Here is a 24,554-nt window from a genome sequence, read left to right on the forward strand (position 1 = left end):
AGCAATTGTAGATGGAACATAAACCAAATGCACAATAGAAGACATCTAAGAACAAAACGAGACACAGAGAATTTAATTCCAACGACTAGGGCAAAACCCACGAGCGAAAAACCCAACTAGATTCTTCTTCTATTAGATATCAATTGTTCAACAAAGATACAGAGTACAATGAAAATCAAGAGAATGAGTAAGTTCACCCAAATCTGAACAAGTTGTAGCATGAAGATTACTAGCAGTAGCAGCAGATGCAAACACTGAATCAACCTTCCCTTCAACTAAAGCACTAAATCAACCTTGCCTCACCAAGTTCGTTTTTACTCTCCAAGTCTCTTTCCCTCATAATCTTCTTCAAGTCTCTCCAACTCTCTCTCTCTAGTTCAAATTCTTCTTGCACAATGCGCATGTAGTAGTAGAAGGTGAGAAGACACGAGATACATATATAGGAGGAGCAACAAATTCTTGTCCTAAAGGAGGAGCAATACACATGCCTTGAAGAAGAGTAACATGTGCCATTTAGGAGAGAAACGTATTCCTTAGTAACTTATGTCATTAAGAGTGGTATGCATGCCTTAGTTAAGGAGTGTAACATATACATTAAAGAGTGTAAGAGGAATCTTTTATGACATGTCTTTTATGAGTGTAAGAGGAATATGCCATGTCCTTAACGAGTGCATAAGAGAGTGTACTGTATCATTAAGAGAGAAAGAGTTGCTTAGTGCCATGTGAGTCATCAATGAGAGAGGTGCGAAGTGATTGAGGTGATGAAGATAAGGTGACTTGTAATTCCTTTTAATATTAATATCATAGTATCATAAAGGATAATAATAATAATATTCATGATTAGGTCGAGATTGAACTTTTAGAATTAATTAATGATAGGTTAAGTGATTTTCCTTCAACAATACTTAATTACCAATTGATGCAAGATGATTTACTATTTTTGGAAAGTCAACTTGTGATGCTAGACATGACTTTCTATTTTTAGACAGTCACTACAGAATTGTCAGAGATGAGATTTTATTTAAGGAAATTCATCCCTGAGCTGCCAATTTTCAACACTCCCTCTCAACTAGGGAGGAATTAATTTCTACAACAAAAATCTTTGCTTTCTCTGCTCATTTTTGCTCATCTCTGCTCTGGAACAATGATGTCTCAATCTAAGGATCCTTGAGTTGTGATTGAAGGCTTGCCAGGTGGCTAAGAAAGGACAAGTTTGGTAGGAGATTCTACATTGTTAAGAACTATAAAAAGGGTCGTAATCTTCTCCTAGATTCCATTAATACAAGGAGCTTTGTTTTCCTATGCGTTGTGTCTATTTAATGCATATGTATTTCAATGCCCACTTGACTCATTGAATAGAGATATTAGTTTATGCTATGGATGTTTTGTAGTTCTCTTGTTTGTTGTGATTATCTTGCAGGTTCCATTTATAGTAATTGGAGCTAGACCTAAAGTCTACAAACCAAGAGAAGAGGAGGACTAGCATTGGACTCTAGGTAGGCCTTTCCTCCATTTATTAATTTCTCTAAGGAAACCATTGTCCTTTTTGGTTTCTATTATTTCTAGATCAACCACTAGATATAGGGGATTCACTTTTGTCTACAAAAGAGAGTTTGCCATAAAACAATATGTTAGGATCTTTAGAATTTCCTTATATCCAAAAGACTATGAATATGTTAAGGTATGAAGATGGCATATTTTACATAATAGCAATCTATGGTTTTTACATTGTTAAAGACTTTTGGTATTTAGGGTTAGAAAATCCTCGTAGGAACTTGAATTAGAAAACCCCTGGCATAAGTAAAATATGAAACTCTAACTATTTGTTCCCTCTTATAAAACCCTCTCTCTTCAACTCTTAGGGTTTATAAATAGAATCTAGGGTATATGGTCAAACCCTAGCATGGGCTGAATTGAGTAAACCCTAGGGGCTTGAAAGTCGAAATCTCTGCTAAAAATAAAACCCTATTTAGGATTAGGTTATGGCATATTTAGGGTTTGTAACTAAAACCCTAGTAGTATCCTTTGAAAACCCTAGACTAACAAAATTAACATCATGCTCTTGCACATGTATATTTTGTTTGGTTGTATTTGTTGATAAAAATTGTAGGTACATGATTGTATGAAAAATATGTAAAGACAAAAATAAAATCTCACGCTTAAGAAAGACTTTATGATGGGCATGATGGAAATAGGGAGTCATAGGAACACTTTTGATATTGAAGATTCCACATTGATGATTAAAGATGGAGTTGTACCTCATTGATACTTGAAGATTGAACATGCAAAAAAAATAATGATCTCAAAAGAGGTTTAATGAGTTAATGTACTAAGGGTTAAACAACTTGTATGATGGTACTTAGGGCTGGTGTCTGCAAAATTAGCCTAGACAATGCCTAGATCCCTGTTAAGGTGGATATCTTGGTCTAAATGATACCTAGATCCCAATTAGGGATGGTATCTTGACCTAGATGATATCTAGACCTCTGTTAGGGTTGGTACCTCGGCAAGTAGCCTAGATGGTACCTGTTACTGTCTTGTCAAGTAGCCTAGATGACACATGGATCCTTGTTGAGTTGGTGTCTTGGCAAGTAGCCTAGATGACGCTTGGATCCTTGTTGATCTAGTGTCTTGGCAGGTAGCCTAGATGACACATGCATCCTTGTTGAGTTGGCGTCTTGGCGAGTAGCCTAGATGATACCGAGAACCCTGTTAGGGTTAGTGTCCTTTGCATGTAGCCTAGATGATACCTGGGTCCCTATTTGGATGGTACCTTGGCAAGTAGCCTAGATGGTACATAGATGAGTGGACACCTTGGCAGTTAGCCTAGATAGTATCTAGATCCCTAGCATTGTACATGTTTATATTCTTCTTATAGGAACTTTTCAAAGTAGCCTAGATGATACCAAGAACCCTGTTAGGGTTAGTGTCCTTTGCAAGTAGCCTAGATGATACCTGGATCCCTATTTGGATGGTACCTTGGCAAGTAGCCTAGATGGTACATAGATGAGTGGATACCTTGGCAGTTAGCCTAGATAGTATTTGGATCCCTAGCATTGTACATGTTTATATTCTTCTTATAAGAACTTTTCAAAGTGAGTAATGTCCTTGTACCGGTTGAACAATTATGAATACCTCCCTAGTTAAGATGGAGTGTTGGAAAAGTAATTACATTCGATCGTCATAACTGTTTATGTACTTGTATCAATTTTTATTTTATGTAAAAGAAAAAAAAATTGTAAAGAAAAATTATTTATGAAGCATGAGCTTCATGCTTAGGTCATTGGTCACATAAGTTAGGAGCTCTGCTGCATGGCTATAGGATTGTCATGAGTCAAAATGTCATTATCATTATGTAATAGACCATATTGGGCTCTTGGATTACAAAAAGAAATATTGTTTTTGTAATTAATTATGTCTAGAGGGCTCCAATGTCAAATCAGCCAGCCTACTCATCTCAGCCTTGAGGAGGGCTTAAAAAGCCTATTGGAAGAGTATATAAAGGAGGTGCATCAACCTCCTTAGAGAAAAAACAAAGAGCATACATTTTTCAAAGATGGACTGCAGTTCTATGAAGGTGCAAAGAGGCTAGAAGAGCCCAACGAAATCAAATCTATGACAATTAACTCTCTCATGTGAAGTACCTGGATTCTGGCAAGATTTTCACAAATCTGAGTTGCAAAAGGAATGGACAAACTTTAGAGAAAATTTGTTTCATCATTTTGGAAGACCCTAAGTGGAAAAGCAAGTTGGTTGACTTTATCGGAGCCCTGGTCTATGTTTTGATCTTGGAAGTCTCTTTTGAAGTTGATAAGAAGAGAAGTTCTTGTGGGTTTTCCCCTTTGGAGGGGTTTTCCCTATCTTGGAGCCTATGTCTTGTGTTCATGTGATCTCTATTGTTTTGGCATTTATTTAATGATGAAAACATAAGCATTCTAATCAAAAGATCTTAATATCACAAGTAAATGTCATATAAGGAAAATGTTAAGTTATAAATGTTGCCCTAATCTATTTTCCAACACAAAGTGAGGGCAACTGATGGATATCGTATGACATGCACAAAACTAGTTCCATGTTTGAGCGTCACATTATGTAAGTATACACTAATTGATGATTTTTATGTAAAAGAATTGGAAGATACTAATGTGGTGTTGGGAGTACAAAGGTTGTACTCTGGGAAGATTCACAATGAATTACCAAGCGATGGAAATGGAAATCTAGGATCCAAGTGGCAATAAGGTAGTACTAAGAGGCATGATTAATGGGAATCCCAGTGTTATCACAGCCCAACAAACGGAGGTCATACCTAAACAAGGGGAAGTCACTTGCATGTTAGCTTGTAGAACTATACATAACAACTTACAATTTAATGAGGTTAGGTATGCTGAACATGACACATTCTTGAGAGATTGGAGATCTCATCTCTTAGTAGAGTATTCCAAGAATAAATTTGCTTGTGAAGTATTGGATGGACTCATTCATGATGACAGGTACAAGGTGGAAAATGAAATCATCTTCTACAAAAATGAGATATATTTTGTCCCCAAATCTATATGCTCAAGGAGAAGCTCATTAGAGCTACACATAACAAACCAATGGAAGTCACAATAAAGTCTCGCCCTCAAGACAAGGATTGCATAAAGTCATAGATAATGAGAATTTAATAGAAAAAAGAAGGGAAGAAAAGAATACAAGACAAACTGGCATGCACGCACAATATCCAGCCAACATCAATATAAGACTGCGACAACTTGGCATGAATTTGAACATAAGGAAATCCATTATCTACAAATTCTAACTTGGTGTGAAGCATATTTTATATGCTAGCAGACTTAAGGGTACAATGCAGAATATGGTGGATTCACTATCGACAAGTTTCTCTCCTAGGTGTTACTCCAATATTGTGTGTAATGAAGAGTACAAAGTAACCTCAATTGCAAATAGGTCTTTGCATCATATTTAAGATAGATCAATCCTTGATAACCTAAGGAACATATATGATCTTCCCATATCTTTTACTATCCAAGTGCATCAAGTTGAAAATAATGGTTGCCTTTTTGGAGCACTTTTCCTTGTATCTCTGCATCCTGGACCACTTTAGGAGATCGTTAGGCGTTGTTGACCACTAAAATTGCACTTAAAAACTTTTGAAGACTCCATTGCACAAAGTACATTTCAAAGCATTTAAGAACTTTCAGAACATCTAGAAGTCCATAAGTCAACAAGGATTTTAGGCCCCTTCTCTCTTTTTCCGCTCTTCGTTCTGTACTCGGATTCCACAGCCCTAGAAGGATATTGTAAACATGATATTAGGATGATGAACAAAGCCATGTAACAAGCCTAGGTAGCTTGGGACTTTATTATCAAGCGAGTCCATTGTAGGAAGTTTTTTTCACTTAACTAATTATTAGTGTTTTTCAACACTGAATAATTAGTTGAGTTTTTTTCTCCCGGATATACCCCCCAAAGGTAGACTGCAACTTGATGGTAGAGCCTCGGGTGAATCCTAGTGTCTAGAATCAATCTACTACATGATAGACCGTTTATAAAATTTTGCAAAATTTGATTAGGTCTACAGTTCATTTTTTAATTATTAAAAAAATCCCGCCATATGAGATCTTTTAATAAAATTTTGATGTAAATTGTAATAAGTGATGTCTAAAGAAGTTGCAAGGGATAAGAGTAATCAAAATTAGACCTTTACACCTCAACTTTCTACTAAGACACACTTTGGGGGTCATCAAATGTGTTTCTACCCCTCAAAACCCACATTTTCCTAAATTTGGTGGGAAAATGAGAAATAAATTGCCAAAAAATAAAAAGTGGAGAAAATAATATTTTTTTTCCACATGCCAAATGATGTGGAAATGAAGTTGAAAATAAAGGCAAGTAAAAAGGACAAATCAAGGGATGATTTGACACCAACTCATCACATGAATTAATGCACATGGGCAAGCCAATTTTGTGGGCCAAATTGGGGCTCAATTCTCCTAGTTGGCAGCTAAACTTTCACTTGGGAGATCAATGCATTATTGAGATTATATCAAGCATTTTATTTGAGATTTTTGTGGAGTAAAATCTCCACTTATTCCACCAGCAATTACACATGTACGCACCTCTCCAAGCTCAGCCCATATACACTTCAGTTCAGCAGTCTACGCACAGCAGGGAGACGACCGACACACAGCAATTTGTTGGCTCATTGCAGAGGTGTCAAAGAGCAGTAGTTTAGTTGAGCATTTTGTGTGAGATGATTATTCCACCCACCTCCACTACACTTGGTATCTACACAAGGAAATTTGAATTGTGCACATGGAGAAGAAGGGATATGCAGTCCAGCATGAGGGAGTTTGATCCACACTTGGCATTGGAGCTCCACATACCAAATTCAACTTGATATTGAGATTTTCTCTATTTTCTCCAATTGTCAGTGGGGTTTTTCATTGGGATCTATTCTCATTTTCTATTTAAATGAGCCTTGGGCTCCTCATTGGACAGATTGGTTAGACGAGCTATTGGGGTACAAAGCTCCAGCAAAACTTGTACTCATTTCTTTCATATGATCAATAAAGCAAAGACTTTGTGGGTTTACACTTGATGTAATGTTGTTCTTCTTCCTTTGAGGTAAATATTGTTCCATTTATGTTCTTGTTTTACACTTGTTACATTTGAATTTGTTAGCTCATTTCCCATATTTGTTAATTAATTTGTGTAAGTTATCTTTCATTGATTATTGGCCTAGAGAGATGCTCTAGATTGAAGAGCACTAGAATGTTCTCAATTGAACATATAGCCTCTTCTCTCATTGCTCAATCTAGCCCCTTGTGATGCTAAGATTTCCTTTAAGTGTATAGAAGTCATTTTATGTGTTGGAAAGAAACTTGAGTGTGGGGTAAGTTCTCAGTTGAATGAACTCACTCTCAAGGCAAAGGTTGTAAGAACTCTTATCAAGCAAGCTTGCCCTCAAAGGCTCATCAAGCGAAATTGAAAGCGGGTTTCTCACCCTAACTCTCTCTCAAACTGATCTCAAAATTTAAATATACTTGTCATATTTCATGTGCTGTCATTGATTTCATTTAGCTTCAAGAGCTTGTGAGAGAACACCAATGTTCCACCAAGACTCCGGGAAAGGGAGATGCAAGTGCGGGGAGATGCACAAGGGGGATGTGTGGGAGTACCCTCTAATTTTAGGGAAATTTACAGGGGACAGGGGGACGTCAAGGTATATAATTTTTTTTAATATATATATATATTTCAAATTCATATTCAATAATGAAAGCATAAATACAATGATACATACACAATTGAATTAAGTAATGAAATACATTGATCCATACTCATCATCCTTACTAATACATACATGATTCATCCATACACCATGAGATTCAATCATGAAATACTCTGATACATATTCATCATTCATTATTCACCATTCTAGAATCTACATTGATTTAAAAATTAAATTCATCATTCATCGCTTTAGATTCTAAATTGATTTAAAATTAAAACTGATCATTCATCATTCTAGAATCTAATTAGTACTAAGCAAAATAGACTATAATAGATACTTAAATCTAAAGACTGGAATAGTAAATTGATATAACTAAACTCAAAAACAGTGGAGTGATGAGTCCAAAAAGTCACTCTAAAGTATACAAAAGGCTTGGTGCTCTTGATTAAATACTAATTCCATACCCTTGTACATGATAAAATGCAATGTAAACATTGCAATCCATCGAATCCTGAATCCCTGAAAAATTGTTAAGTCTGCTGGATTTTGAGTGAGATCTAAAATTCTACTTTCTCCATATGAAATCCAATGAGGTCGGAACCACTCTCAAACATCCTGAGTCATTTCATGGTAATGTTAAAAATTTAAATAAAAGTGACATTCTCCTTTATCTTTCATTTTCAAAGATAAAGGAGAATGTCATTTTTACTTTAAGAATTTAACATTACCATGAATTGCATAGAATTAATAGGCAATATGATCAAATACTATGTTTCCCCTGTCATTAATCATTGTTTACAAGCAAATTTAAGGGGGGACGCATAGCCCATTTTGAGGGGGGGAGTCGTGTCCCCCACACTGGGGAAACGTCCCCCCTTGCGTCTCCCCACGTCTCCCCAAAAGGGGGACGTGGGGAAAGGTTTCCCTAGACATCCCCCTGTCTCGGGTGCGAGGGGTGCACACACCCGACCCTAGGGGACACGTCCCCGTGGAACACTGGAGAACACTAGTTCTTCTTGCTTGCACAAAGGAGGAATGTGAGTTGCTTCTTTGTGTCTTGCACATATATATTAGTGTATATTCTATTAATTGACCTAAGAGACAAAGTAGCCTATTAATCCTTCTTGGATGAAGGGGAAACCCCCAAAATTTCCAATGTTTGGGGCAATAGAGGAGAGATTTTGGGGCAACTAGGGAAAAAAAGCCCAAAGTTGGGGTTTGTTGTGAACCCCACTCAATTAATTAAGGAGAAAAATCCCCTCAAGAAAATTTGTAAATACAAAAGGGTCAGATTCAATTGAGGTATCATTAGGTTGGGTTAAATTGTCTCTATTTTTCTTCAAACCTGAAGCTCTAAGGGTTTTAAGACCCCCTTTTCTCCTTTGAATAGTTTCCGTGGAGGTGATCCCACCCTGCCTAGTCACTTTCCTTCTTGTTCTGCCTCAAGTTCTTGGAGACAACTTTGGTTCGAGGAAGTTGGTAAATCAAGATTTAATTGTCTGAAATCAGTTCCCTTCTGAGGCAGAATTCGAAGCCCACCTAAAGCAAGATAACTGTGAACTATCTTGAGGCCATGCGAGTTTGTTTTGAGGCCAAAGACTATATTGAGGTCATCTGAGGTTAGTAGACTGGTTGACAATTTTCTAGGCAGCAAAAATCCGCAACTGTAGGGCAACAGCCACAAGTCGTAGGGCCGAAATCCCTCACACAGATTGAAATTATTCGCACTTTGTTGGCATCTTATTCGTGATAACCCTCCTAAAACAAGTCGAGATTTCTGAATATAAAAAGAAAATCACACAAAAAAGATCAAAGGGATTGGATCAAGTCTATAGCAGCCCCAGATTATTCAGGCAAATTTGCAATGAAGTCTTCTGAGGAAAATTGGAAGGCTTAAGGCTGGGGGGCTGGGTGAAGGCTTCTCTTGCTGGCTTCTGGCTGGGCTCTGGCTTCATCTAAGGTAAGGTTGTGTCATGCCGTCTTTGCCCCATACAACTTGAGCTATTCCCCTTCATCTTAGCCCATACAACTTGAGTACCCTGAAACTACTTGCTTGACCTATGACCTTTGAATGCATGTTCCAACCCTTCAACTACCTCTCCCCCTTGTCGAGAGTTCGACAGGCTCACCCCCACCTTACATTGGGAGGGTTAATCGCTGGTCAAGTGTCTCAGGGAATAGCTGTTCAATGCCAAAGTGAGTAGCTCTAAGAATCCCGATTGGGGCAATGTTTGTTCTTTAGACACTACTTGCCTTAGTCCATAGTGTAAGTTCAAGCAAGTCGGCCCCTAAAAAAGGGTTCATTCCCGATCTCAAACAATCTATTACTCTTCTAGGAACCCGACTTTGTCCACAATCCTCGGTCAATTGTCCTGCAACAAATTCGATATTACAGACTTGCAAGGAAGTGATAATTGCATACCTATTTTAGACTGCGTATTAGTGTCAGCCCATTTGGTAGATAAAGAACAGTTGTTCATTGTTTTAGTTCTTTTGAATTTGGAATCTGTTGTGAATCAATTTAATGGTTGGACTATAGTATTGTGTTGATGGACTACAATATTACATGTATTAATTAAACAGTGCTATTGTTCAACCGTTGTTAAAATTGGCAACTAGGGCCAAACTCCATGTGGGTCACCTCATTTATGGCAGCTAATATTTTTACTAGATTCCTCTCGTCGAGAGGTGTAGGATTGATCTAAATATCATCCGATTCTGACAAGTATATGAATTTATTTGTATTTACTTGACAAATTGTCAAGGTCGCCAAAAGTATTCCTTCTTTCTATTTGGTTAGCGGTCAGTAGTAACTAGCACACATGCCCAGTGAATCATATAAATACAAGAGAGGTTTACTCATTTTCTCATCATCTCATGATTCATCTCACTCATTCTTCTCTCTCTCTCCTTAGCTTTGGGTTATACAAGGAGCAGCTCACACGTGGGAAGAAGGAGGACGCATTAGGGCAAGGAGGATGCCAAAAGGAGGACGCAAAAGCTGCTAAAGGTCTCTTTGACCTGCATTGACCAAGCATTGACTCATCAAGGGTGCAGTTTTGGTGTGGCTGCCTCTCCTAGGCAGGCTTTGGCACAAAAATCAAGGCAATCCATCCACAAGTTTGACCAGCATTGACTGCCTTAGTTTTGGGCAGCAGGTTGACTTCAATCAACAACAGTTTGAATGTGTTTCTGGGGCTGTTCAAGTGTTGTTTCTTCATGTTGTTCGAGGGCTAGTTGACCAGAAATTGACCAAGCATATTGGAGGTCAATTTCAACTCGTTTCCCCACATTGGGGTTTGTCCCTAGCTAGCCGCCACATCTTGTGTCTCTTGTCTTGGCTTGTTTTCTGTCAATCGTTTAATGTTCTATCTGCAGTTTACTTAATGCATATGCGATTTCCCGGATGCGGGTGTGTAGTACTGATTATGGTACGAAGGCGGCTGGGTGGGTTGGCGCGTGGTTCACTCCCAATACCATCTGGCCTCACTGGCTGCCTGCTTTTATTCTCTCTGAATGCTCAATCAATGCTGCGTTAATGCAGCTCGACATCCCATACCGGCCTTCTTGTTCTTTTGTTATGGCGCTCCTCCAATTCCTCACTGCTTCTCCCCAGCGCATGTTTTGCTTCCTCGTTGCCGCAGCACTCTGCTCTCAGGTCAATCTAGGAAATCGCTGCGCTCAAGAATACGGTGGTGATTCTCAATTGGGATATCTGGCTTTCCAAAGTCCTTCCTGCAACTTTAAGTGTCGCTTGTCCTCTGTCACTCTCAGCGCTCCTTCGCGTGCGGTTGCTCTACCCCTTTCAATCTATCCCGGCCTGCACAGCTTTGCTGCCTGTTCTGTTCCTTTTGCTCTGTTCAACATGCCCAAACTGCGCCAAAGAATGGGCTGCAGAAGGGGAAGCTCCCTTGGACGAGCCATTCGCCAGCCATCCTCCTCAACCACGAATTCCTCTTCTTGCTCTTCGGGCTTCGGCTCTAATCGCTATCCCGCTACTTGGAGCAGTTGTGGACGAAGTCGGGGGCAGCATGATTTAACATCGAGCTCTCACGGTACTCACGCTCATACTGCTCATTTTCAAATCCCCTGCACTCTCAGTAATCACTCATTCATTGCTTCTGTCACTATTGAGCTGCGAGAGGGTACGGTGGGTCTGGTGGCTGCAACTCTAGGAGCGACTTCGAAGACGAAGGCAGAAGAGCCGCCTGGTACTTCTCAACTCTTCAGCGAGCAGAATAAGGTTCCAGGCGGTAATGCTATCCAGGATATGCAAACTCAAGCGGGTCCGAGTGTCCCAATTGGAGGCGGTTCTTCAAGCAAAGAGGGCCATCCCTCCGATGATGATGATCCCTTCAGTTATGGATGTCGAATCGTGGAAGAATCGCCTTCCAGCGCTCATGATGCTTAAACAGGTCTTTGTTCTTTGGTTGTTGTTTCCCTGTTGTTCAAAGTCAAGGGTATATTTGCTTTATGAATCAGATGACAGCTTTGACCTGGGCAGCGCTCCCCTGTTCATATGTATAAGCCCAGCCAATCCATTTTGGTCCTCTGGTCAGTCTATAGTTTTCACAATGTTGAACTCTGTCTCTATGCACTAGTCTTGATTCTGGTCCTGGTAGCTCTTCTAGTTAGTCATCAGCAAGTCTTTTTGGGTCAATTTTCAGCTATATTATGTGAGTATGTCGCCTCTATGTCTCTATGCACTAGTCTTGATTCTGGTCCTAGTAGCTCTTCTAGTTAGTCATCAGCAAGTCTTTTTAGGTCAATTTTCAGCTATATTATGTGAGTATGCCGCCTCTCTGGGCTAGACTTCTCGAGGCTGCTGCCTCTATGTAAAAATAATTTGTATCAATATAGGAGTAGACTTATTCAGACAGAATATTAAAAAAAAATGTATATGTGATTGCTAATCCGTGGCTAATAAGAAGAAAAGAAGTAAACTGCTCTAAGCATAGAACATACCATAATTTAACATGGTATCAGAGCTAAGGTGAAGACAAAGCTCAAGCAAGAGCAAGAGCAATCATCGAAGAGAAGGTTGGCAAAGCTATCCTAAAAACTTCATGGGGTCCTCAACACTCTTCCCTGCTGAAGACAAGCTCCGTGAGAACTCTGACTATCACGGATGGAAGATGTCTCTCGATCTGACTTTAGAAGATCAGGAAGTGTTGGACCATGTGAAAGGCAATATTGTTGCGCCTCCATCAAATGCGTCCACTGCTGCCAAAAGCAAAGAAGATCATTCGGGACTCTATCGACAAGCGCCTGGTGGCCTATGTTTCCGAGCTAACAACCTCCAAGGAAATCTACAGTAGACTGGTGAGTTTATTTAAAGTTAATGATCCAAATCAAGTTCTGTTCCTTAGAAATAAGCTGAAGGAAATTAAGAAGGGCAAAGATGAGAGTATGCAAGCATATTTCTTAAAGATCACCAAGATCAAGAATGATCTCCTATCTATTGGGGAAGTAGTTCCTGACAGGGAAATGACTATCACAACTCTTGCAGGACTGCCACCTGAATGGTATATATTCATGACTACTCTTCTCAACAATAATGTCATCCCAGGATTTGAGGAATTGATGGCTAGATATATTCAAGAAGAGACAAGGATGGAAGAGCAAGAAATGCCCGCACTTAAAGGCCATCCCTTTGCCTTTTATTCTCATGCTAAAAGAAGAAACAATTCTAGGGCTAAATCCAAAGGAAAGGCTGGAGCTAAGGGTGGAAGAAAAGGTCGATGTTACAATTGCAACAAAATGGGCCACTATGCAAGGGAGTGCCCTAATAAAAGGGACTCACACCATGACGATGACCAAAATCACTCTCAAGGCAATCAAAGGAATGGCAAGTCCAATGGCAGAAGTAAAAGAAATGTCGGAAATCAAAGGAGAGGATAACCCTTCAAGAAGGCAAGAAACTCCAAGTATGAATCCAACATTGTTAACAATAAGCAAGATGAATATTGTCTACCAACAACCCTCTCTACTACTGCTCCCCCAGACATGCTGGGAAATTGGCTTATTGATAGTGGCGCCTCAAGGCACTTCACTGGTTTCAAAGAAGCTCTCTCTAATCTGATAGAGAAGGAGACCAACTTGGAAATTGTTCTTGGGGACAATGCAAGATATTTCGTGAAAGGCATACGGAATGTCACTCTTCAATTGAATCAGGGTAATACAATTCATTTGCAAGAAGTGCTATATGTACCTGATCTCAAAAAGAACTTGGTGTCTGTTTTGGCAATGGAAGACAAAGGCTACAAGGTAAGTTTCATCGATGGCAAGGTACGTGTATGGAAAAAGAATTTTAAAGAAGCTTTCACTCTTGGGTTTCGAGTCGATTCATTATATCAGGTCGGAAGAAGTCCGTTGGGTGTCATGTCTTATGACACATCACTTCAATCCGAACTATGGCATCACCTTCATTATAAAGCTCTACCCAATGCAAGACATATGGTGACAGGGATGCCCGAGTTCCGAGTAGAGCAAGAAGGTATATGTCCGAGATATGCCAAAGGGAAGCTCAAAAGGGGACCATTCCCCTCAAGCCAAAGCAAGACCTCCGATATATTGCAGTTGGTTCACTCAGACATATCTAGTATGATGCCAATGAACTCCTTCAGAGGATATTTATATTACCTCACTTATACAAATGACTATTCTTGCAAGACTTGGATATACTTCTTGAAAAAGAAGGATGAAGTGTTCACTTGGTTTTGTCACTTCAAAGCCTTGATTGAGAATCAAACCGAAAAGAAAATCAAGATCTTAAGGACAGATAATGGGACTAAGTATGAATCCAATGAGTTCCATGACTTTTGCAAAGAAGCTGGCATTAAGAGGGAGACTACAACACCAGATACTCCTGAGCAGAATGGTGTGGTGGAAAGGAAGAATCGTACGATTATGAAAGTTGTTCGTGCTATGCTTCACGATCAAAGACTTCTGAAGTTTCTATGGGCCGAAGCTACGAATACCGTCGTATATGTGCAAAATAGATGCCCTCATCAAGCATTTGGTTCCAAGACTCCCGAAGAGATGTTCACTAGTAAGAAACCTGACGTATCTCATTTTAGAATTTTTGGAAGTCCGATATATTTTCATGTGCGGAAGGAGAAGAGGAATAAATTGGGTGCATCTAGAAAGAAAGGAATCTAAGTGGGCGATAGCGAAAACACTAAGGGCTATAGAATCTATGTGGTTGGTCAAAGAGAAATCGAGATTAGCCATGATGTCACCTTTGACGAAGATATGGCTCTTAGCAAAGTTGACAATCTTCCTACTCAAAGGGGATCTAAAGAAGCTGACACCAGGGAACCAAAGGAAAAGGAAGATGAGACAATGCCCGATGTGGAAGAACCTATGGATCCTATTGATCCCCCTCTGCAAGAGCCTTCCTCTTCTAGGAAGAAGCCTTCATGGCTTAGGGGGACACTTAATGATGCTGAAGGGCACATAGCACCCAGGCGAACCTTACGGGAAAGTAAGAAGCCGACCAAGCATCAGGGATACTTGACCATCATGAGCACGATCATCCAAAATGAGCTTTCGTCATTCTCAGAAGTTGTCAAGCATCAAGTATGGAAGGATGCGATGATTGAGGAATATGAGTCCATCATGAAAAACGATGTCTAGGATGTGGTCCCCAAACCCTAGGAAAAAGCAGTTGTCACTTCAAAATGGCTTTACAAGATAAAGCATGCAGTTGATGGAAGTGCAGAAAAGTATAAGGCTCGTTTTATCACTCGTGGCTTCTCTCAGAAGGAAGGTATAGACTATGACGAGATATTTACACCTGTTGCCCGATATACCACCATTCGCTCAATCATAGCCCTTGCTGCTTCGCAAGGATGGAACCTACATGATACATCAAATGGATGTCAAGACCGCGTTCTTGCATGGTTTGATCAAAGAAGAGGTCTATGTAGAGCAACCTGAAGGATATGAGATTCATGATCGAGAATCTCATGTGTGCAGGTTGAAGAAGGCCCTCTATGGGCTAAAGCAAGCACCCCAAGCGTGGTATGAGAGGATCAATAGCTACTTGATGAAGTTGAGATTCACTAGGAGTGAAGCCGACCCTAACCTTTACTTTAAGGTTGAAGATGACAATCCTCTCATACTGGTGTTGTACGTTGACGACCTCTTTCTAACAGGTACAGACCCTCTCATTCACAAATGTAAAAGGGAGTTGACTTCTAAATTTGAGATGAAGGACCTAGGACTGATGCACTATTTCCTAGGACTAGAAGTCTGGCAGAAGCCAGTGGAGATTTTCCTATCTAAGGGAAAATACGTGGTGAAAATATTGGAGAGATTCGGTGTGGTGGACTGCAAGCCCGTGACTACCCCAATGGAGCTTGACTTCAAGAAGCTAAGCGATAGTGCTACCGTACCTGTTTTACAAAATGCTATCAAGTATCGTCAACTTGTCAGAGCATTGATGTTCTTAGTGAACTCCCATCCGGATATATGCTTTGCAGTCAACACATTGAGTCAACATATGGTTGAACCTCACCACACATTGGATTGGTGCCAAGAACCTGTTGAGATATATTTGTGGCACAATCACTCATGGGTTGAGATACACTGCCGGAGATGTGAGACTACTTGGATATACCGATGTTGATTGGGCAAGCAGTGTGGTGGACAGAAAGAGCACTTCTGAGTGTTGATTCTCTTTGTGATCTGCCTCGATATCTTGGATGAGCAGGAAGCAGAAATCAGTGGCTTTGAGCACCCACCGAGGCAGTGTACATTGCTACTAGTATGGCCTCCTGTGAAACGGTCTGGTTGCGAAAGCTCTTCAATGAGCTGTTTGGATTTACATTGGATACCACTGTGATCCTGTGTGACAACCAGAGCAGGATTCGTTTATCAGAGAATCCCGTATTTCATGACCGCTCCAAGCCGAGGCAGTGTACATTGCTACTAGTATGGCCTCCTGTGAAACGGTCTGGTTGCGAAAGCTCTTCAATGAGCTGTTTGGATTTACATTGGATACCACTGTGATCCTGTTTGACAACCAGAGAAGGATTCGTTTATCAGAGAATCTCGTATTGATGGCAGCTGATATTTTTCCTAGATTCCTCTCGTCGAGAGGTGTAGGATTGATCTAAAGATCATCCGATTCCGACAAGTATTTATGGAGATATGAATTTATTTGTATTTACTTGACAAATTGTCAAGGTCGGCCAGCAGTTAAATGTGTGGCACACATGCCTAGTGAATCATATAAATACAAGAGAGGTTGACTCATTTTCTCATCATCTCATCTCACTCATTCTTCTCTCTCTCCTTAGCTTTGGGTTATACAAGGAGCAGCTCACACATGGGAAGAAGGAGGACGCATTAGGGAAAGGAGGACACTGAAAGGACACAAAAGCTGTTGAAGGTCTCTTTGACCTGCGTTGACCAAGCATTGACTCATCAAGGGTGCGGTTTTGGTGTGGCTGCCTCTCTTAGGCAGGCTTTTGACCAGCATTGACTGCACTAGTTTTGGGCAGCAGGTTCACTTCAGTCAACAACAATTTGACTGTATTTTTGGGGTTGTTCAAGGACTATTTCTTCAGGTTGTTCGAGGGCTAGTTGATTGGAAATTGACCAAGCATATTGGAGGTCAATTTCAACTTGTTCGACCAAGTTTGACTTTGTTGATCTAGGGTTTGTTGCCACTGATATAAAATTACAGAATTCTGATCTTGTGTCTCTTGTCTTGGCTTGTTTTCTGTCGATCGTTTTAATGTTCTATTTAACAACCATACTATTTACTCTTATATTATGCTACTGAATAAGTTATTTATTTCAATGTTGAATGAGAAAAGAAAATTCTGTTGGAAAAAACCTAGTTCTCTAAGGTAAAACCCTAGGGTGAAATATTTTCCTAGGATATTAGGATATTGAATGATTTTTCAAGGGGAAACCCACCTTCAAAGGTGTTGAAATCACAAATCTTGGCATTTTAAGCATTTCTTAGAAAATTTGAGGGGACATCCCTCGTACTTTTGTTAAAACCACATGTAAGGGTTTTGAGGGGCATTTTGAGAATGTATTGTATTATTTTAATTTTTTATGAGGTCAATATCATAAATTTTGCTAAAACCACATGTAAGGGTTTAGTGGAGCATTTTGAGAATGTATTGTATTATTTTAATTTTTCATGAGGTCGATATCATAAATGACGGTGTTTGTTGTATTTGATCATGTCTATCTCAGGGGGCTCTCAGGGGGCTAACTTCAACAACAATTATCTTTTACCAAAGTGCCCAAAATTTAACCAGATCAACATCATTACAATGGCCACAAGAATTCCAAATATGGTTATAATAAAAAATTGTGGTGCTATTAAAATCTATTATGTGAGGATTATTACCACATCATTGATCACTTGTTTGAAGGTGTCCCACTCTTTTGATGATCAGTTTGTACATGGAAAATATTTATAAGAGGGCATACAATTTGTAGAAGCATCCATCCTCACCTATGGTACATGCAGCATTAATCGACCATATTGTATTGTTGATGACTAGATCCTTTGTTAGAGGATATTAGAATTTAGAGAACAAATTTATGAGTTTATCCACTATTCTATCTCAAAGGTTGTTGAGCTCTTCATCTATAAATTGGACTAAAGCTCTTTTGCACTTGTCTCTTGTCTAAGGTTTTGTGGTGATAGATGATCAACCTTTCTTGAAATGTGGTAAATGATTCTTGCAACATAATAGTGAAGTTTTAGTGCAGGTTTGGTTGATGTTTTAGGGCATCGGTTTCTAGTTTAGATCTACTTTCATAGATAAAAACAATAAAAAGTTTGAACTCATTCTAGTTAGTGGTAAGGTAAATCTCATCCTACTTTTTAGCATAAAAAACCTACACACTTTGCTTGTTTTGGTCTCCTTGTTGTCTGTTGAAAATCATGTAAAGAGATAAAAATTATGTTTTAAATCTGATTTTGGCATCTAAGAACATCACACATACAGAGTTGAGATAAAAAAAGTGAGGAAACTAGGCCTTAAAACCCTAGTCTCAACCTTTTACCCTAGGGGGTGTTTGCTATTTATCTTTTTAGCAAAAATAAAGGCAAAGCCAAAGTTGGATTCACTCCACCATTTTCTACAATGTCAAACTGCATGCTTTAAATAAATTCCAAGACAGAAACTTCTATTAAACTCCACCATCTCATTTCACTAACTATAGGAGCTCAACTCTCATTTAAGACTGATGTAACAACATATGAAAGTAGTATTGCCAATAGAAACTAAAGTATTAAAATAAATGCCACAAAGAAGGGTTGTAATAAAGTTTAAACAGCATCTTCAAACCTACCAGTCGTCCCCAAACAGAAAGGTCTGATGTTCTGGACCCTACCTTAAATGCCCAGTTATCTGTAAACCCTGAGCACCAATTATGTTTGCAGTATACCCTATATAATTGTTTTTGTTGTGTTTTAACCACACTAAATAACTGCCCAATAGCAAAGCTGCATTTTACTTCCAATAGATACAAATGATAAACCCTTAAAACTGTTGTTTCAGATAAATTTAAACAAAACAAAAAAAATCAGACCTGATGAGTAAATTTGCGGTCTGGACTACCAAACAAGCGAGCCAGGCCAAAATCTCCTAACTTCAGTTGGCCGTCAGCAGCAATCAACAAGTTATTTGGTTTCATATCCCTGTATGTCTCAAACAATTTACAAGAATCACATAATGCACATGACATACAATAATGAACAAGCTAGTTCTATTCAAATATAGAATACTTCTGGCAGTAATGAATTTAGTGATAAGAAAAAAAAGCAGTTATCTTTCTGACTAAATGAGAGCTTAATCACCTGTGCAAAACCCATTTTTTATGGCAAACAGCAAGCCCCTTCAACGTCATTTGCATATAGGATTTTATATCAGCTGGGGAGAAAACTAAGTTTCTGTCTTTTATAACAGCCTCAAGATCAGTCTCCATGAATTCAAAGACAATATGTAAATTCTGTTTGTGTGGATATGCATCTATTAGCTGAATTATATTTGGATGCGAAAGCTCCTTCAATAATTTGATTTCTCTTAAAGCAGTTACATTAACACCTTCTTTGGCTTTGCCCAGATGGATTTTCTTTACTGCCACAGTTTTGTTTGTCTACACGGAACATCACCAATTGTTAGAAAAATTGAAAAACAAGAATAGACAGATTATGCAGGCAAACGTAACCTTCCAACATCTATATTAATCTGCTAGCACGGCCAGTGAATACCTGCTTTGGATGAAATTGAATTTTACAACATAAAACAATGGTGTTTAATTTCATCAATGTTTCAAACTAATAAAAAATAATTGTCTTGATAGTAAAACAATCTCCTGTATAAAAACACTAAATGAAAAAAAAACAAAAATTGGATGCCAATTGCTTGAAGTTTTGAACAATAACAAGTTGGCCACAGGGCCACTATAAATTGAAACCTACCAGCAAGCAACCTATAAAGATACAAAGAAAGAGCATTTCATTTCAATGAAAATGCTAGTTTACCCAAAAACACTAGAACCGAACCTGCCTATCACTGATAAGTAAAAATACAAAAGGAAAAAATAATATTAGTAGGCACAGTAAAAACAAACACCAAATATTGTGCCTATTCTCAAAGGGAAATTTGGTAAATCCCTAAAGAAAACTGCATTTTGATGATATCACAGGGGGCAAACCAATATTCCATCTCATTCTTACCAGCTAAACTTCTGAAATTGGTTTTAAACTCATAATAGAGAATGAGGGAGCAAGAAAACTACCAAAAGCCTCCCTTGCCTGCCTCAATATGCAAGGAAATAATTTTGAAATTCAAGACAATAGGTAGAGCCATGGATTTTCCTATAAGTTTATGATAACTAACTTTTAAGAAGAAACCATCAAGTACCACTGCCTCCAATTCATTGGATCAGGCAGCTGTATTCTACACAAAAAATTCAGGCCATCCAACCTCAGACTCAAAAGGGAGTCTTTGCATTTAATCATTCGCAGAAAGACACCTCAATTTTTACTAAAAAATAAAAATGAAATATAATACCCATTTTCGTGAGTACTTGCAAAGCTGGCAGCTTGACATTATGAGTTGTTGACTACCTGGCAAGGAGTCTTCCATTGATGAAAGGATGACATCTTAGGGATTTGAATAATAATCTTGCCATGACACAATGCTTATGAGACGTTGACTACCTGGCAAGGAGTCTTCCATTGATGAAAGGATGACATCTTAGGGATTTGAATAATAATCTTGCCATGACACAATGATTATGAGACGTTGACTACCTAGCAAGGTGAAAGGAAGATATTATAGGAATTTGAACAACAATCTTCCCACCCTTCACTGCAACATTTTTTTATATATAACGATGTCAATGTCCAATTCAAAGCATCTAAAAAATACAGCTTTGTAGGGTGCTTTGGTTTTGCAAAGCCCAATACATTCCACTTGTATCACAATAGACAAGCTAACTCCACTAAATCTCAGTCAGGAATAATTATTTTACTGGCACAGACATATTATGAAACATCTTTCATGTCACAGACATACCATATCTATATGATTGACAGCAGAACCTACCATGTAGGTTTCAGAATTGACCATGTGGCACCGAGACAATTAAGAGAAATGGCATCCATGCAACAGACAACAAATAGACAATCCACAATGGGCACCAAGTGGCATGAGAGCAAAACTTACAAACCACTTGCAAGAAATGTAACCCAGTACCAAGATAAATTTCTTATAAGTTACATATTAGCATCAAACAATATTATTCCCATGCATGGAAAACTTGCATGAACAAAGTATAGCATAGAACACTGTCATTTCTATGCATAATGGCACGCATTAATAGGTGTGATGAATCAACTAAAATAATGATACATGTATAACCCGGGTTAAAATCCCCCAAGATATATTGTCCATGTTAATACGACCAGCAGAGATACTTACTACATCCAAGAACCTTGGATGTGAAATCTAAGCCGAAGGTAGAAACCTCATTTACAAAATGTCAATTACCAACCAAAAAGAAAATTCCACATATTGCATTGTAACCTGCTAAAATGACAATGCACGTACAGGAATGCAATTTTCTAAAAAAGAATGCAAAGTTTTCTAAAATAAGAATGCATTCATTAAACTGTAATCAATTATCCAACAACCGCACAGTTAGGGCCCTCTCTCTTTAGGACTGAGATATATAGATTAATGGACTTTTACATTCCCAGTCCCCATTTCGAGCAGTTGTGTTGAAGATGGAAATTCAGAGAGTGCATTGGGTTAGCAAGGACCCTACAGTAAGCAGTCAGTATGGATATCCCAGGACACAGTGACACAACGTTTGAGCAAGTTGTATTGGAAACAAAATTTCCAAAGCACCAGTTAAAACAAAGCAGAAAAAAAAATTAATAAAAACATAGTGCCAATGATGAATTTGGCAAGCTTACGAACATACCCTAATTCCATAAGTCAAGTATCAAACAAAAATCATTCAAAAACAAAATGCCGCTAGGAATTTGCCAAAATGCCTCATGTCCTCCAAAAATCTTATTATGTTTCAGTGAGAGTTGTCCCCTGAGACCTTTCAGGACCAATGTTATTAATATTATTCAGAATTGTTTGGGACTTTCACATTCACGCCACTTCCGCACAAGATTGCACGGAACTTCCATATGAACGGAAAAACCTCTACGAAAAGGAAAAGAGAGCCATTTATAACAAGCACAATGTCCCGGTTTCAAACCTAAGTAACCTCCATGGACAATATTATTGCGAGAACCCTAGACTGTAATAAAATTCAAAGTCATTGTATTGCTTACCACAGTATCGAAGGCCTTGTAGACGATCCCATAGGTACCTTGCCCAAGGGTAATACCTTTGCGGTACCGTTCAGAGGGATCGAGTGGCTTCAGAGGAGGATGGGGAGAAGGAACAAGGGAGCCTTTGTTATTATCAGAATTATCTACGTTGTCTGTACCCTCGGGTAGTTCCGGGTTCGAATCTGCAGGGTACTGGTTCAAGTCCATCGTTACTGATATGATTGTTAGCGCTTTAACTGACTTTGCTCTTCGCGCAACGATGGATCATTTACTTCCGGGCGTCCCAACAGCGGATGTTAATGGCATTATTAGTTATAGCAAAAATATTGTGATTCTCTTGGGGTCCTCTATCGGCTCGCACGGAAGGAATGGACATGAGATTTCTCGTGAGAACGGTCAAGTGCGAGCGTGGGAGGCGATCAACATCTTGGCTTTCTGTGCCGGAGGACACCAAGAGGAGAACGAAAAGAGAATGGCCCCAACTTGGGGTCGTTTGGCTTATATTTTACCCTGCAACTACCTTGACTCTGCCATTTAATAATTATTAGTGTCATTTTAATCAAAAACAATTAACAATTAACGGTCGCACAGACGAGGCTAGTTCTATTTGCCCTTAATGACACTCCCAACATTATACGTGGTTTGAACAAAACGATTGATCTATTTTGTTGAGTTCTGGTGCTTATCCTTTCTTCAAGCTACGTAAAGTTGAACTAATATGGTGAGTTTTTACAATTTTCTTATCATTAAAGTAGATTATTGAAGTGCTTTTAAAAAAAAAAAAAAATTAAGATATGTAAAAGTGAATTAATATGATGAGTTTTTACTTAAAAAAAAAAAATTATTATTAAAGTAGATTATTGAAGTGGTTTTTTTAAAGAAAAATTGATAATTTTTTATTAGATAGAACTAATTTTATTGTCACTTGAAATAAAATGATATTTTAAGGTTTACAAGACTAAAATTAGTCTATGAGACCATTAGTTTCTTGTTTTTCGGTTTTTGCAATTCAATCTTTTTCTGATTCAAATTGATGATGAGCTGACCCAACCTTCCAACAATCCCCTCGCTAAAAAGACAATGCCAAGAAATTGATGCTAACGTGTTCTCATAACTTTCTCTGATGTCTTTGAATGCATCACATTCCAAAATGAAATGTTTTTTCCGATTCCATAGCTCCTGATGTGAAAAATGTACACACCCATTCTTCCCAAGCTTCTTTAGGCATTTTCCACCGTCTTGTTTCACACCGAAGTTGATATGAGTTGGTCCTTAATTGAGCAATAAGAACCTTTGCCGTCCACGAAATGCTAGCTCCAATGAACTCTTTTTGTTGTAGATCACACGTAGGGTTCAATTCCTCAATGTAATATTTCTTCTTTCTACCCAACTCTTTTCTCAATACCTTTTTACGAAACTTCTCCATAACAAAATCCTTTAGCTCCTTGTTATTTGTGGGACAGGCATTGAGGTAGATATTCCATATTTGCATCCATGTGTAGTTTTGTTTCGTCTATGTTTTCTTTCTCTCACTCATGTTTTTATTGAAGATAACATTAGGCCATCTATCTACTCTCATTTGCTAGATTCCTTTTAGCCGCGCCATAGCAATTGCTTCAATGGGAGTTGCTCCTGTTTCACTCAACATTATATCATAAGGTACTGAACTTTCTTTTGCTCATAATCAAGTGTTTTTGGATTTTCTCAATTTGTTTCCATTTTGAGATGGGAGTGTTGCTAACCTACAATTCACACCCATATAGCATCATTGTACAAACTAGGAGTCCAAAAAGCACTTTAATCGTTTTCCAATCCCATAACTCTCCTTCTCTACATCTGTTTTGATGACACTCCCACATACTATACGTAGTTAATGATTGGTCTTTTTTGTTGACTTCTCTTCCGTGCTTATAATGCTTATACTTTCTTCAAACTATGTAAAGGTGAACTTTTCACAATTTTCTTATCACTAAAGTAAATTATTGAGGATTATTGATGTGGTTTTTTTTACAGAAAAATTAACAACTTTTTATTAAATAGAAAAATGTTTACATAATAATATATATGTTTTATCATATTCCCCAATTACCCACATATCTACTTACATATTCCACACTTATTTCGTGACCATAGATTTTATAGTTTCCATGTAGTTGTAATTTAGGAGTATTCATGTGGTTATATAGATTAAGTATAAATTTATTAGTACAATTTTATGAGGCATAAAGAGAATATATATAGTTGTATATGGTTGTGTGTCAATTTTGTAATGAGTCATAAGATCCTTGTATATTTCAATGATTTTCTTGGTTTAGGTTCGGGGCTACATGCTCACTCGATGTCTAATTAAAAAAGTTTCAATTACCCCATCTATTGTACATGTGAAAAAGATCATATCAATATCATGCTTCATATCTTCTTGCAAATGGGAAATTGAAAGGTATGTGTCTTGTCAAGAACAATTGTTTACAACAACACAAACTTCAT

General features: G+C 38.4%; 1 protein-coding gene across 2 annotated transcripts in view; it reads right to left on the reverse strand.

The window, feature by feature from the left end:
• LOC149178779 (cyclin-dependent kinase D-2-like) overlaps positions 1–22,578 on the reverse strand; it is a 42,224-nt gene extending 19,646 nt beyond the window's left edge. The window contains exons 1-3 of one of the 2 annotated variants that reach the window (XM_089420431.1): positions 22,068–22,574; positions 19,068–19,366; positions 18,800–18,908 (exon numbers count right to left, since the gene is read on the reverse strand). In XM_089420431.1, the coding sequence (XP_089276557.1) occupies positions 18,800–18,908; positions 19,068–19,366; positions 22,068–22,274 (615 nt within the window). In that variant the 5' untranslated portion in view covers positions 22,275–22,574. Of the gene's footprint in view, positions 1–18,799; positions 18,909–19,067; positions 19,367–22,067 lie in introns of both variants that reach the window. The other variant, XM_089420430.1, reaches the window with a different exon arrangement.
• Positions 22,579–24,554: the final 1,976 nt, after the last annotated feature.

This window comes from Pinus tabuliformis, chromosome 4_1 (assembly GCF_031772625.1).
Source record: "Pinus tabuliformis cultivar Carrire ecotype Pingquan chromosome 4_1, CPIR1, whole genome shotgun sequence".
Classification (NCBI taxonomy): Eukaryota; Viridiplantae; Streptophyta; class Pinopsida; order Pinales; family Pinaceae; genus Pinus; species Pinus tabuliformis.